The following is a 16732-nucleotide window of genomic DNA, read 5'->3' as shown; positions in this document are numbered from 1 at the left end:
GTGTTTCTCAAGCTTTTTAAATAAAGTACCCCTTTAAAAAAAGTAACCCCAGTACCTACAGTTTTCAGACACACAATTTTTTTTACCATTGCAACACATTTGTTTAAGCAACTTAATCATAGCTGGGCAGATGATGAAATGTTGGGGTGTAAAGAGTACAAAAATAATAAAACGCTGTAAAACTTAAACAAAAATTCAGTTTTCTCCAAATTTCAGCTGTGTTGACTACTCCCCACACTTCTCTCAAATAGCCCTAAGGGTACTGGTACCACTGGTTAAGAAACACTGCTTTAGAAGACCACCCTCGGCCGATGAGTTGGGAAAGCACCACACAGGCTGCGTTGCGCTGCTGGCCCACCAAGAGGCACAGGGCTCCGGGGGCAGCGGCTGCTAGGACTTGCAGACCCTGCTGCTGCCGCCCAGCTAGGAGGCGGCGGTGGCGGCTCCCACTTCTGGAGGGAGCCCCAAGCCCGCGTGCGCCCCTCCTGGGGCTCGGCGCGCGCTCTGCGGGGCTCGGCCGGGGCGGGTTCGATGATGTCATCGCAAATCAGGGAGCGGTGAAATTTAACACCGAGCGGGGGAGGGGGGTTGCCTGGGCTCGGCTCCGTTTCTCGGCCAGAGGCAGGCTGCGCTGGGCGCCCGTGCAATCGCCGTAGACACTTCGAGCAAGCTCTTTGCAAGGGCCTGGCTAACCTGGGCGCTGTTGCTTCCCCAGGGCCAGGGATTTCTTTGCACTTCCCCTCCCGGCCCGCCCCATCCCCGTCGCGGCTGGCCGAGTCCAATGCAGGGCTCCGCTGTGCTTGCAAAGGCTCCTGTCCGTGAACCACGTGTGTGAAGCCGAGTGCTTGGTATACTGATGCCCTCCTCTCCCTAACTCCCCTGAGCGTGACCCCCAGAGCGCCCTCCGTCCTCATGTGGGGGGCGTACTAGGGCTTGCAAGGAGCTCGGAGGGTGCTTTTTCTCTGCGGTGATTTCATGGACAGTACCTGACCCTTGGGCGGTTTGGAGGTGGCTGTTTCCGCTTAGATCTTCGCTGCTCGGACAAATGCAGACAAATGCATTTAGGAGCAAAAAGGACAAGGAGTGGAAGCATCTCTCCCAGAGCAAAAACGTAAGTAAGAGCCCAGCAAGGAAGGGGAGGGAGGGCTGCGGTTGGCTGCCCACCCAGCGCACTGTCAGTGTCTGGGAGCTCGGCGGGCAGTTTTATTTGGGAGCTACACGTTCCCCATGTCTTTGCGATTTGTTTTAAAACAACCCACACTGTTTCAAAGGCCTTCTGCCGGCGGGTCTCTCAGCCGGTTTGTGTTAAAGCGATCAAGCCGCGCAGAAGGAAAAGCTTCTTGGCCCTGTTCCCACTGCCGGCTAAAACAGGCTTCGCGGAGTTAGCGACTTCCAGGTCCCCCCTTCCGAAATGACTTACGGGATCTGCTTATCTTCCAAACCAAACCAAACCTCCCGCTCTGCCAGCTCCTGGGCTGGCGAATGTCCGCATTGGAGGGAGAGGGAATCCAGCGCTCCTTGCATTCTCCAGGGGGCCGACAGATGAACGGTGCTGGCTTGGCAATTTATCATAGCGAATTTATCATGAGTGAAGGGAAGCGGTTCAGGGAATTCCCTGAGTTGTGAGGCACCGAGTCTGTGTTTGGTCGCAGCTTTCTCCTCCTGTGGACATGACAACAGCAGCGGCTGCTGGGGTTAACCCTGCCCGCCTTGAACCCGGCTGGGACCGACAGACTTGGGGCTTCTGGGGCTGGAGGGGAGGCTGCTGGGGCTGACTCTGCTGTCCCTGGTGAAGGGCTGCTTGCTGATGGAGAGCTGGCAATAATGTGAGCAAACTACTGGGAAATGGTTATTTTTAGAAACGAGGATCTGCTGAAGTAGTTTTTTCTAGGCACGTGTAGAGGGAGCCCCCCTCGCCGGTTCCACATGAGACTGATCACTGGGGCTATTTAAAGAGTCCGCAGAAATGAATCATTTCCTAATAGCGTGTGTGAAGCGGGCAGCATAGCGAAGAGCTGGGGGCCCGAAAGCTCCCACATCAGCCGTTCTCAGAGGGGCGTTCAAAGGTGCTTTAGAATATTTGTATGAACTTGTAGGTGCGGGAGGGCAGGGCAGCCCAAATAGGAGACTGGGCCCCCTCCCCCTGCTCTTACATGCAAATTAAGTCATAGAGGGAGTGCCAAACCAGAGATACAATTGCTTTCTTCAGCTCCGTCTACACTGCAACGCTATTTCGGGATACCAGAGTATCCCAAAATAGCTACGTCTTCACAGCAAGCCTGTTACTTGGGGCTTGCTATTCTGATGACCCGGTAAATTTTATTCTGCAAGGAATAAGGGACGTTTTGGAATAGCACTTTATTTTGAAATTTGACACTGTGTCGATAATGCCAAATGACAAAATAATGCCAAATGGCGAAGTATTCTATTTCAAAATAGCATTGAAGATAGCAATTTGCAGATGCACCCTTCCAGCGCAACTTACTAAGGCGATGAGTACATCTACACAGCAGGGCTTAACTTGAAATAAGCTACACAAATTGAGCTTTGTCAATTGCATAGCTTATTTCAAAATTGGGAGCGCCTACACAGCACTTATTTTGAAGTAGAGCACTCTTCCTCTGACTTCCTTTACTCTTCATACAATGAGGGATATAGGAGTTGGAGAAGGGTACGTCTACACAGCAACATTTCAAACTAACTAGCATTATTTCAAGAAAAACGTAGTCTGCAACTATCCAGCAGGCAGTTATTTCAAAATAATGTTGAAATACTGTCAAGCTGGAGGACTTCTTACTCTGACTCATTGTACCAGGAGTAAGGGAAGTTGGGGAAGAGTGTTCTGTTTCAAAATAAGTGCTGTGTAAATGTGCCCAAATTCAAAAAAAGCTATTTAGATTTAAGTTACATAGTTGGGCACCCAGCACCCTTAGCCTGAAATAAGCTATGCAATTTGAGCTACACGAATTGCGTATCTTATTTCAAGTTAATTTAGAAATAGCTTAGTCTACACAGCACCATATTTCAAAATAAATTGCTATTCTAAAACGTCCCTTAATCCTTATGGAATGAGGTTTACAGGGACTTCGGAGTAGCAAGCCCATTATATTTTGAAGTAACTGGTTTGCTTAAAAGACATAGAATAGCTATTTCAGGATACCAGAAGTATCCCAAAATAGTGCCACTGGCTATTGCATGGCTATTTTGGGATACTGGAGGTATCTCTAAATAGCTACCCCACGTCTACACAAGGCTTGCCTGTTATTATGAAATATTTTTTGAAATAACGGGTACGCTATTTCGCCATCTTGGTAAACCTCGTTGCATTAAGGGATGGCTTAAAATAGCGCATTATTTAAAAATTTGGTGCTATTTTGAAATAAGATACACAGTTTGCATATTTGCATAACTCCAATTGCGTATCTTACTTCGAGTTTAGGGTGTTGTGTTAAAGGCGGAGCCATGTAAAGTAGTCAATGAAGCCTCAAGGCTTACAGGAACGGTCAACAAAGGCTTTCTTTGTTGACCGCGTCTAGACTGCTGCGCTGTGCCGGATCAGCTGATTGTCGGCACAGTGTGGCAGCCATTTTTATTTTAATGAAGCGGGGATTATTTAAATATGCAAATGAGGCGAAACGTGGAATATTGCCGAGCTTCATTTGCATATCTAATGAGCCGCCATTTTGCGGAAGAGGCTCTTGCGCCAGAAGGAGCGTCTACGCTGCCCCTTCTTGCACAAGAAAAACCCTCTTACACAATGCCGTTATTCCTGAAAATAATCAGCGTACCGGAATTGCTCAAGAGAGTTTTTCTTGTGCAAGAATGGGCAGTATAGACGCTCCCTCTGGTGCAAGAGCCTCTTCCGCAAAATGGCGGCTCATTAGCTATGCAAATGAGGCTAAACAATATTCCATGCTTAGCCTCATTTGCATATTTCTGGCACAAGATCACGCTAGTGTAGACATAGCCCAGTTGTGTCTTATTTTGGCTTTAGCCCTGTTGTGTAGACATGCCATAAGTGAAAAAGGGAGATGGGTGGGAGGAGGACATTGGGGGAAGTTTGAGAGAAACACAACTCTGGGTTGTTTAAAAACCAAAGGAGAGGATAGATGGGATCAAATCTAGCCACTGGAGGATGGGTTGCCAGTTGCACGCCCGTTTCAGCCCAGCCACAGAGTGTGGGCAGCGCGTTTGACACACGCACGCATCAGGAGCAACTTCGCGTTACTGCTTCGCACATCTGCACAGAGCTTGGTAGTGGCGCACAGACGAGCCCTCTTCAACTTTTCCTCGCAGACCCAGTCACCACCAAGGCCGCGCTCCCTTGCCCAGGCATTCCCAGGCCAGCCGGGCTAGGTGGCAGGGGCAGGGTTAGCGGGGGCGCTGTGCACGGAAGCTGGGGATTGGAGGTTTATTATGGCCATAGAAACACCCCTGGATCCAGCGCCTGGGAAACGGCATGTGCAACCCCTCGGAGCGGTGCCTGCCCGCTTGCGCCAGGAGGTGTCTGCTTGGCACATGGCCCGGGATGCGGAGCCGCTGAGGGAAGAGGCCGGGTGGAGACGCGGGGTCGGAACTGGCGTCCCTGCGTGCAGGGAGCAGCTGGGCTGGGGGCGGAAGGCGGGAGCTCCTTGCTTTGCTGGCCCAGGCGGACGCCACTTCAGCGCCCAGGCGCTGCGACTTCAAAGCATCGCCGAGCTCACCTGGGCAGTGGCTCCTGCTCCTCTGGGTTAGTCCCGCCCAGCCTGCCTTCCTTTCCTGCACCTCGTGCAGCAGCATGGGGGGGCGGGGCAGCACAGAGTTAGCAGTCCATAGGGGAGCAGGGCCACAGGTGGGGGCACAGAGCCCAGTGGTGCTGAGCCCCCTGCATTTTGCATTGCAGAATTCTCCTAAACTCTGCTTTTCTTCCCCATCTGTCTCAAACTTTCTTCTCCATGTGCACAGCACAATCCCACATGCTTGCTGACCCCCTCGTCCTCTTCCCTGAAGTCCCTGCACAAGCCTGCTCTCCCGAATGCTCAGTTCATTCTCCCTCATCCACCTGTCCCCTCCAGAGCTCGTAAACCCCCCCCCCCCCACCGCACTTCATACCCTTTAGGGGAACAATCCTGAGCCTTGTCCACCACCACCTGCCCCTCCCTGTGCCCTCCTAATAGCCTAACAGTCTGCTCTTAAATGGGAAGCCCAGCATGGAAAGGGGTTATATAATATCAGATCCTAAAGGCAGCGGCCTGTGTGGGACAATAAGGTTATGTGGGGTCGAGAGCATGGGGGCAGTCTGGGCTGTATTCAAAGTGAGAATGGATTGTGGCTCTTTGGCCACTGCTCCCTGACATTGATAGCTAGCTGCAGGTGCGTCTACACTGCAACCCTTAGCTCGAAATAAGTTACGCGATTTGCGCTACACAAATCTTATTAAGTGTATTTTGAAATAGTTTATTTCATAATTCGGTGCTGTCTACACAGCACCAAATTTTGAAATAAAGCACTGTTCCAAAATGTCCTTAACCCTCATGGAACAAGGGTTACTGGGATGTTGAAATAAGCCACCCATTTTTTTAAGACCTATTTCGAAATACCAGGCTGCTTCAATAGATGCGGATACTTCTGGTATCCCAAAATAGCTCTGCAGTGTAGATGTGCCTTGTGTGAATAACCAACAGAGCTGACCTATGCAGTATTTATTAAAAACCTGGGAAATTTTCACAGACAAAAACCGTTGCTTACAGCTTAGATTTCTGAAAATCAAGGGGTTCATAAGGTAAGGCAACCCATATTCAAATGCCTCCTTACTTCTACAACTTCTCTTCCATTTGCAACATTTAGCTACCACTGTGTGCACACCAAATGCCTCTATGCAACAGCTAAAAACACACAAATTTAATTATGGTTTCATATTTTTTTACTGTAAAAATAGCATTTTAGACCACAGCACAAGGCTCTTGATCGATCCCCAGATGTTTCTGGATATTGGAATAAATGCCTTTTTTCTCATCTGTGCTTAGCAAGATGTGGCATCCTTTTCTCAGGTGTAGCCATCATTATGGGTAGCCATGCTTTTGTCTTCTCATGATGGGATAACATAGTGCATTCTAATATACCTTACCACTACTAATGTAGAACATGCTGATCTGCTTGTCAAACAAGCAGTGTTTCACCCAGGGAGCACATTACTTTTGTGCTCCATGACTGACACTGGCCAAGAAATTATCTCTCAGTGAAATCTTAAGATGTTGATTTCAACCTATAAAGTCCCAAATGGTTTGAATCCCATCTCCTTGTACAATTGACTCTTCCATGTTATATATAGCTAATTGTTCCAGGCACGTAAGTCTCTAGCCCTATGGCTGAACTGGATATAACAGTGAAGAGGTGATTACGAAAGGTCTGTGGCTTACTAATGCATTCTTTGTTTGGTTGATTTGGTTACCTTCAGAATGTACTGAAATACTCACCTGTTCTCTCAAGGGAGTGATCTGGAGTTGAAGAAGGAAGTTAAGATTAAAGCCATGCTGATGGTTAGAAAGAACATGTAGGAAGTCTATTAAGATTTAGTACTGTAGTAATATTTGTGTTCAAAATGTATGTGATGGGAGCTTAAAGTAGGAACAAGAAGATACATTGAAGTATATAAATGAATGATTCTCTGTCCCCACAACAAACCCCATTGCCAACTCTGTCCATACATCTACCCTAGTGACACCATCACAGGACCTAACCACATTAGCTACACCAGTAAAGGCTCGTTCACGTGCACATCTACTAATGTGATGCATGCCATCATGTGCCAACAGTGCCCCTCTGCCATGTACATTGGACAAACTGGACCTACTCTTTGCAAAAGAATAAATGGACACAACTCAGACTTTAACAATAACAACATCCAAAAGCCAGTGGGGGAGCACTTTTACCTCTCTGGGCACACAGTTTCAGACTTTCAAGTTGGCATTCTCAGACAGAAAAACTTTAAAAACAGACTGCAAGGAGAAACTACTGAGCTGGAATTCATATGCATATTTGACACTCTGAACCAAGGTCTAAATACACACATTGAGCGGTTATTGCATTACAGTAGATAATTTTACATTCAGGTACTCTCATTTTCTCACTACTCTTGGGGTATGTCTACACTGCCACCCTAGTTCGAACTAGGGTGGCTAATGTAGGCATTCGAAGTTGCAAATGAAGCCCGGGATTTAAATATCCGGGGCTTCATTTGCACCTTGCCGGGTGCCACCATTTTAAAATCCCTGTTAGTGCGGACTCCGTGCCCGCGGCTACACGCGGCACGGAGTAGGTAGTTCGAATTAGGCTCTCTAATTCGAACTACCGGTACACCTCGTGGAACGAGGTGTACCGGTGGAACGAGATGTACTGGTAGTGGAACGAGGTGTACCGGTAGTTCAAATTAGAGAGCCTAATTCAAACTACCTACCCCGTGCCGCGTGTAGCCGCTGGCACAGAGTCCGCACTAACAGGGATTTAAAAATGGCGGCACCCGGCAATGTGCAAATGAAGCCCCGGATATTTAAATCCCGGGCTTCATTTGCAACTTCGAATGCCTACATTAGCCACCCTAATTCGAGCTAGGGTGGCAGTGTAGACATACTTGGAGATGAGCCACCTTCATTTTGATTTAATTAGCTCTGTTATTACAGACCCATCTCTGTATCCTCCCCTTCCCTTCCCTGTTTTTCTTTCATTTTCTCTTCACCATCTGAGGAAGTGAGATGTAGATCACAAAACTTTGTACTCTAATACCCTAATAAGTTTGTCTTTAAAGTGCCATTAGACTCCTAGTTTTTGCTGAAACAGACTAACACAGTCTGAAATAAATGAACTGAGAGTGAAAAGCAACAACTGCTTAAAGTGTGCTTTATTTAGCAGTAACAAATATTTTCCACCTTACTTTCAATATCAGTATTTTATTCAGGCTTTTAAAAAATGTTCCCTTCATTCTTTACAGGATTTTGATGTTATTTATGAGAACACTAATGAACTTTCTTGCATGAAGTATTACTTAATCTTTACCTTTTGCTTATAGGAAACCAATGTTATGGTTGTCCAATGAGTCAGGTGTATATAGGGTTACACTTGAACATGTTTTCCACATGTACATATTACAGGATGGCATTCAGGATAATTGTTCATCAAAGGAAAACTAAAAACAATTTAGCAGTTCATCTCAGTTATGCACAAAGATAGAGGATTGTGGAACCAAATGAAGTTTAACACGTTTAGAATGAATAATACAAAACTTTGTGATTAGCCTATATTCAGACATAAATTCTACACAATTAAGAATTATGTCTAATAGGCCTATGTGAACATTTGCTTTTGAAATTATACTGACATTCTCTGCAAAGACAGCTTTGTTGGAAGTTTCTCCAAACTGGCTTTTCCAATGTGCCTCATCTCTTTTGTGGAGAACACATCTGTAGGTAAGTCAGAATAGCTACCACTGTGGTTCCTCAATCAGTCTCTCTAATATCACTGTCAATAAGGGAGCAAATTAGTGCCACTTTTAATGTGGGCAAAAAGGAATAGGATTGATAAGACCAGCCAATTCACATGTCACTAGGGGTATGTCTACACAGCAACTTTATTTCAAAATAACTAGCGTTATTTCAAAATAACTTAGTCCGTGTCTACACAGCAGACAGTCATTTAAAAATAATGTCGAAATACAGTCAAGCTGGAGGACTTCTTACTCCAACTCCTGTAACCCTCATTGTACGAGAAGAAAGGGAAATCAGAGGAAGAGAGCTGTATTTCGAAATAAGTGCTGTGTAGACACTCTCAATTTCAAAATAAGCTATTTTGAAATAAGCTACACAATTGACAAAGCTCAATTTACATATCTTATTTCGAGTTAAACCCTGCTGTGTAGATGCACTCCTCAGGGTCCAGTCAGGGAGGGATAAGGTGGGAGTATTACTCCAAGGTCTGCTCACAAATTAAGTTCCACTCATATGAGTCACCAGCATGAGAAGCTGCTCAGTGTAGATTGTGCAAATGTTCAAAATATGAGCATGTGTGCTCTCTGGGCTATTTGATGCACAATGTTCCAAGGCCAGGAGGGACCACCATGATCATCTAGTCTGGTTTCCTATTCAATACAAACCACAAAACTTCCATAAAATAATTCATTGAATATATCTTTAAGAATTTCAGAATTATCATTGATGGAAAATCCTCCACAACCTTTGGCAAACTGTTCCACTGGCTAATTACTCTTATCATGAAATATTTACATCTTCTTCCCAGCCTGAATTTGTCTAGTTTCAACTTCCAGCTTTGAGCTGGGTTCTTTTTCGGTGGGGCTTGAATATATTCATGAGTTTGATGAGACTTTTTGAGCTTGTTTCTTTTACTTGTCAAATATAAATATCTCCCAGTTTTGACACCAAAATGAAATGTCACTCACCAGGGCTTGACAAGCGGCGGCGAGCCCTGCTCACCAGCCGCATGGTTTGGCATGCTGCGCATGTGCAGACCGTGCTGTTCAGCCGCACCAGGTTAAAATCTACTCACCACGGGTGAGTAGATTGCCCTAATTGTCGAGCCCTGTCACTCACAATAAAAATGTATAGATCTGTCATCCTCCCACTTCTTTCATACAGGAAGAGCAAAATAGTTAATAATGTTGACATTTAGATCATCATCACCAGGTATCTCAGTTAATGCTTAGATGAATGGAGCAGCTCCCATTCATTGCTCTAGGCCAGAGGAGGGGAACTGTTGTAGGGTTGGGGGCCGCTGACCCACAGAAAAATCACTCAGGGGCCACACACAAGAGTGAGAAGAAAAACACACACACAAAAAATGCTACACTGATGTGGCCTCTGACTGAGAAGGAGAGACTCCCAACATTCCCCTTCCACACCAGAGCCTATGGGGGCCCAAGTTAGTAGATTTTATGTGCTCCAGCCCTCAGGAGGGTGGTGGTGACTGGAGCGCCAGCGCAGTTTCCCCAATGCTGGGGGGAGCTGTGAGTCTGAGGGACCAGATCCAGGCAAGCCAGTCCTTAGGTCTAGCCCCCAGGCCTTAGGTTCTCCACCTCTGTTCTAGGCTCTGTGCACATTCTTCTTTGCTTAGTTTCCAGTTGGTTCACTTTTTAAGCTTTTCTTTTCAACTGTAACAACTAGAGAGGGATGGTGGTGGTGATTTTTTTGTTCATTTGTTATTTAAATGAAAGTTCAGCTGTTCTGGAGAATGCTGAGAGAGATGCTCTTATATCACACCACTGATAGCAGTTGAATCTGAGCTCTGTACTCCCCTGACCCATCATCAGGTGGTAATAATTTTCTTTTATTGCTGACCAAGGCAGTTTGTCATCATTACCAGTTCCCTGAACTGTTCATTCGTGCCCCCCCCCCCCGAACTCTTCCCAGTACTTATGGCCTTAGTTGATGTTATAGTGAGCAAGTGTCCACACCACAAAAAGGACTATCAGACTTATCTGTCATTAACATCATTGATTGGCACATTCACTAAGGATGGTTCAAGTACATTTGATTGCTCCAGTCCTCATGAAATAATGTGATTTCTCTCAGCTTATGCTTCTTTCAAAATTATGTGAGAGTGCAGAGGCAAGAATGGGAATGGAACAACAAGGGGCGAGGGACATAGACTCTGGGACAGGAAGTGGATAATGGTCACGGAGCACTGAAACAGCCCCTGAGGGGGCAACAGTAGGATTCAGGAAGATGGACAAAACAGCCAGCAGTAGTCATCTTGAGCAGTTAGTTGGCTTGACTCCCAAACATTGACATTTGCACCATTCCTTCATGTCTCAGCAGGGAAGGTGGACCAATAGTCATAAACATATGGTCTGGACAAGGGACATAGTTGGAGGTCTCTGACGTTCATAAGGCCCATACTGCTTACACATTTCACTTTCCTTACTGTCTGACTCTGGAAGAAGAGTGAGGAGCAGGGCTTAAAAAATTTTACTCACACTTGCTTGCCCAAGGGTTAAGATCCTCTTCCAGCTGAAGCAAAATATAATAAAACTTGTCTTTTAATTTGCGGTTTGTAACTAGGGTCATGAAGTTCCAGGAAGACGAGAGTTCAAGTCAAGTGATTCAGCAGAGAAAATGAATAACTTGCTCTAGAAATCTATTGGGAGGGGGGAAACGACCCCTTTGAGTTGCAAATCCTTCAAGCCTTATGACCAAAGTAGAAATTGGCCCTTAACCAGCACGAAGACTTGGAAAGTTGTGAACTTGATTGAGAAATGAGACCTCATGCAAATGAATCTTCCTCCCATGATAGTGACTTTCTTAATTCTTCATCCCTCCTCTGTGGGCACCAGAAGCTCTCTTGAAGGGAAAATAAATTTACAAAATTTTTTAACTGTTGTGCAGTAAAGCAGAAGGAAAAGGATTTCTCAGCGTTGAGGGGACATCAGTTCTCATGGTTGTCTTTAGTCTCTTCCTTGTCTAATTTATTGCTCGTTCTTGACATTAGCCAGGGAAGGGAGTTGCCAATCCTGGCTCACGTCCAGACATTTGTCTCTACCTCTCTATTAATATATCTGCATATCTAGTTACATTTCTGTAAACCACAGCTTTTCAGAATCCTTTGGACACATCCTATAATTATTAATGAGGATGTTAAAAAATCAAACATTTGTGAGACACAGTAGCTATCCCAGGTTAATATGAATAGACCTGTCAGAATGTTAAGGAAGAAACACCTTTGCTTTTAGAATATGAAGGTTTCTTTAAGCATCCTTAGTGGACTCCTGTTAATGAAATATCTTTTTGTTTGTTTGTTTTTGTCAATTTGGTGTTTATGAAAGTCACTGGTAACAATGAGTTGAGTCATGCACACTGTGGGCAGGTACAATACAAGCTTCCAGATACAATATTTTTGTTACTGCAGTTAAATCCTGGCTCCCAATATCTTTGTTGGCTTAGCTTTCACTATCTCACTGGTAAAATCAGATAGTACCAAATTGTACGATATGTGTGAATGGGGGATTGATATATGCTCAGATCCACTTGTGACATTACATTAGGAATTGGATTCAGACCCCAGAAATGAAATCCTAAAATGAAAACCCACTGCATCACCTAGCTTTCAGAAGTCGGCCAATGCTTTCAGCTGGTTAATAGCAGCTAAAATGCTTGGAAGTGGCATTTCTTGCTGTGAAGGCAAGAACTACTGCAATTCCATTATCCATGAAAGAAATCAGGAAAAGCAGAGCCAAAAGTTGAATAACTATTTTAAAATTTAAATGTGTACTGTATATGTGTATAAAGACATAGATAACAAAGATATCTAGAATGAGACTCACATGTATTGGATGGGATTTTGAATGTTGACCTCACTTTGCTGCCATTTAAATCAGTGTTGCAATTCCCAGAGATTTCAATGGAAGCAGAATTCGATCATCAATAAGCACCTCTGAAAATCCCACCCAATATATATGCATATCTCATTTTAAAAGTGCATGTATTGTCTTTTAGCTGTAGGCAGAAATTCAAGTTACAAACCAATGGTTATCCAAATTTCCTGTCTATGAACTCTTTTTCCATGGCTTAAGTGCCTAACAATAGGCATCTACAATAAATCCATATAAAGATATCTACATAAGACCCTAACTTCTTCTGAAAATAAGGCCACTTACTTAGTTTAACAATTTGGAACTTACTTTCTTAAGAATTCGATGCAAGTCTTATACATTGAAAACTTTCCTTTTGTTTGTGACAGATTGCATCATAAAGGCATATCCTAGCAGTTGAACTATACTTAGTTTAATATTTTACATAATGATTTTCCCCCTAAACATCTGAAATACCGTAACGGTATATACTGTAATAGTTCCTATGTCAGGATCACTTGCTCAGTCTACCAGAAAAGAACAACGAAGATATTACCACCTGGAGTATTTTTTAAAAGTCCTTTTTTTAGACAAAACACCTTTTGACAAATTATACTTGGGCCTATAAACTCCCTCCTCCCTTATAGCATCTTCTAAAGGTGTTTTTCTTCAAAATATAAATTGCCAGGGAACTCAGACAGAATAGATTGAGGTGAAGTGAAAATGTGTGTTTTTGGGGAAAGAGCATATAAGAATGAACTGTTAAGACTCACTGCTGGGTGGATAGTGGGATAATGTGAACAGAGTTTGTCGATAAGAAGCCATTTATTAGTGAATGTTTGCTGCAAGTATCCCTTTTGTTGGAAGGGACAAGTTTTCAAAATCAGAAAGTCCCCTCTTCTGCTGCTATTAGTTAGGAGTATCTCTTTTTAAGCCAGTGCGTTTACACCAGTATAAACATATATAAATGAGAGGAGAATTAGTCTTCTTTATTTAAATAAAACTCTGGCTTTATTTCTGTTACTTCTAGTATGTCTGTCATCTAACTTATTTTTCACTCAGTTTATTTTCTTGTTTCATTTCACTCACAGTTTGGACAATAAAAATGGTCTTTCACTTTGATTCTCTACTAGCATGTTGCTAATGTGTTTTAGTTACAAACATTCCAAGGGAATGTTTACATTCAAACAAGGTGCTGTTTTCATTGGACTTTTCACAAAATCATAGAAACATTTCTCCTAATAGCTCTGTAAAAACTTTTCTTTGTACAAATTTTGGGCCTAAGGTGACCCTTTAATGAACTCTGAGTGGCCCTTTTGTTTAAACATAAGCCCTAAAAAGCCTGTTTTGCCTGTGCTATTTGTATCAACTGAGTTCAAAGGTGTGGGTTGTTTATCCTGCACTTTGCTTTGACTTGCCCAACTTGACCAATAATCTGATGAAATTGAGTTCCAATGAACTATAGATATTTAGTTAAGACTTGTACTTCTATAATATTTTCCCCCTTTGTCAGTTGCAACAGCAATATAGGGACTGATCCTGCAAAAACATACTATTTGTTCTAGGGTGTGTCTAGACTACATGCCTCCTTCGACGGAGGCATGTAGATTAGCCAGATCGGAAGAGGGAAATGAAGCCGCGATTAAAATAATCGCGGCTTCATTTAAATTTAAATGGCTGCCCCGATCTGCCGATCAGCTGTTTGTCGGCAGATCGGGGGAGTCTGGACGCGATGCCCCGACAAAGAAGCCTTTCTTCATCGACACAGGTAAGCCTGGTTTATTTTAATCGCGGCTTCATTTCCCTCTTCCGATCTGGCTAATCTACATGCCTCCGTCGAAGGAGGCATGTAGTCTAGACACACCCCTAGTGTTTACTCCCGTGAATAACCCCATTGAAGTCACTGTAGCTATTCACAGTAGTAAGCACTGTGATAGTAAATGTTTGCAGAATTGGGTCCATATGTCCAATACTGTGAAATATTTAAATAACTGGTATTATCTTGTGGGGACTGTTCTTATTTAATACTGTGTAAAAATAGCTTCTACTGTTAAAGTATTCTGGTTCTTTCACTTTGGAATATCCACCAAAATTAGCAGGATTTAAGAAAGAACTGTAATAATAAATCAACTGTAAAATATTAATCATTGTCACCGTTGATTTTACTTCTGCATTATACAGATTTAGTGTTACTGGATTCTTGCTAAAAGAAATCCAGGCACATTATCTAACTGGATCTTACTTGAGCTCTCTCTGTTGTTATCTATGCATATGGCTCACCTGAGAATATAGGACTGCCACTCTGAACATGGAGTTTTGACCCAAAAGATGTTCTCTGATTTTTATACCTCTAGGAGATTGTGATATACTGACTCCTGGGAAACACTAGCAGATATAACTAGGATCTTGGTCATGCAAGTAGAAAAGAAGGAAATAAAGACCTACAGAATTATTAGTTACTGCACACCATTTTCATTTCTGAATAAAATTTCGTAATGGGTACTATTCTTTACAATGCATGCTGATAATTGTATGTAACAAGTTGTCATGTCTTATATTTTATTACAATAGTATTTTTCTATAAAGTAGTTTAATATATAACAGCCTTCAAATATGAAACAGATACTACAAAATAAATTTCAAAATAAATATATCTACCTTGTGAATAGGAGTCAACATAGAATATATCTACTGAGTATGTATTGGTTGGAATATGAGGACATGTTATCTTTGACCCTTGTGTGAAATTTCCTATTAGCATCAGTAGAAAGTTTTTGAAATCTGAGGGTACTATGCCTCTGATCTATATTGTAGTGAGTAAGTAAGTAGGAGTATTTTGATTGACTTCAAATAGCTTCAGAAGTTTTAAGTCCCAGGGAATTTTAAACTATTAATCTATTGATTCGTTAAGATTTTTTTCACATTTTAAAAATCTTTTTTCTTTTAGGAAAACCCTCCTCCTTTTTCTTGCGATATGCATAGCTGTGGGTGCCACACAAATGCCAGCACAAGGTGAGAAGACTTCCTTATATCAGAATAATCTGCCAGTAGAAGAAAAAAAAGTAAACGACTTCTGGTAGTAATGACCTAAAATTCAGCTGTTCAAAAGTTCCTAATCCAAATGTCAGATAGAGTACAATGAGATCATAAGTTCAAAGTAACCATTTGGAAAAGATGACCTTTTGAAAGTTACTCAGATTTTCTGTCTATGAAATTGCTTACATATTTAACCAAAGTCTTTATAAAAGAGAAGTCTTGTACAGTGAAAAGGCTTTGATTGTGTCCTCATTGTAAGTGGGTGTTTTTGGGGGTGGTGAACTGTGGCTGAGTTACCTTTGTACTTCTTAAGACTTTGCTAGCAAACCAGGGCCTGTAATAAGGGCTTAATCTAGATGGGTGCTATTAAGCAAAAAATGAAAATTGCAATTAACTTATTTTTTATTTCGGACACAGATGTTGGTGAGGAAAGAGGGTGGTATTTTGTTTTTGTCTGCTTGGTGTCCTGACACGGCCAGATGGGAAGGGTCACATTATGGACAGCTGAAGAATGTGCATCCTATGTTGATGAAAGTTAATGTGTCAGGATGGGAGTTTTTTGGCTGCCTGTAATAAATCATGGATGGCACACAAGATGTCATGTAAATTGCCCTTCACAATCTAGGTGGCACACAAGATGACTTCATCTTTGAAATAAATGCTCACTCTTTGGTTCTCTTAGCCTCACCACAAAGAGAACCAAACCAAACTGCTGGACTATATCTTTATGAAGGGACTGATGCATTATATTTTGCTCAAATCATGTGGAGGTGAATAAATAGCTGAGTAAGCCCCCTCCACACGTACCACTTTGAACCACTACCTATCAGTTGCAATTTTTTTCTCAGGTTTTTCTTCTTTGTCTTGTGTTTTTTGTTTCTCCCTTTTCTTTCTTGCTCTTAATTTTGTTCCTCCACTATTTGTTTATTGTTCCCCTATGCTCTCCATCCTCCCCTGGCAGGACTGTCTCCCTATTTCCCCATTCAACAGAAAGCTATTAGCTGCCTTGGATGTTGCAAATATCTTAATGCCACTCTCAACTGAGCTGAGAGAATGACAGCACTGCCTGCTCTAGAGCCTTATATGTACATAGACTGTTCCTGTGGCAAGGTACGTTATGAGCCTGGCCACCACTGGAACAGGGAGGGAAGGTGAGTGGATTCAAGGAGACTGCTTCCACTTTTCCCAAAACAGCAGAAGTGGGTAAGAGATACCACAGTGATGGGCTTGGTGTTACAGAGTGATGGTAGCATCTCCACAGTTAAGGGTGAAGGTAGCTTTCTATTATAGATCCTGTTTTCACCCTCTCTCTCCAAACTTCTCCAAAAGATACCAAGTTCCCCCGAGATTTGATACGTCATCCCC

At 43.2% G+C, this 16732-nt stretch overlaps 1 protein-coding gene across 4 annotated transcripts in view; it reads left to right on the top strand.

Moving 5' to 3' along the window:
* Positions 1 to 587: 587 nt before the first annotated feature.
* The window catches only part of COL24A1 (collagen type XXIV alpha 1 chain), a 251636-nt gene continuing 235491 nt past the window's right edge, over positions 588 to 16732 (top strand). The window contains exons 1-2 of one of the 4 annotated variants that reach the window (XM_075936388.1): positions 588 to 1111; positions 15279 to 15343. In XM_075936388.1, the coding sequence (XP_075792503.1) occupies positions 1056 to 1111; positions 15279 to 15343 (121 nt within the window). In that variant the 5' untranslated portion in view covers positions 588 to 1055. The remainder of the gene's footprint in view (positions 1112 to 15278; positions 15344 to 16732) is intronic. The other 3 variants (XR_012905946.1, XM_075936387.1, XM_025183174.2) reach the window with 3 other exon arrangements.

This window comes from Pelodiscus sinensis, chromosome 9 (assembly GCF_049634645.1).
Source record: "Pelodiscus sinensis isolate JC-2024 chromosome 9, ASM4963464v1, whole genome shotgun sequence".
NCBI lineage: Eukaryota > Metazoa > Chordata > Testudines > Trionychidae > Pelodiscus > Pelodiscus sinensis.
The sequence above is the reverse complement of the archived record's forward strand: the minus strand, read 5'-3'. Positions and strand labels throughout refer to the sequence as shown.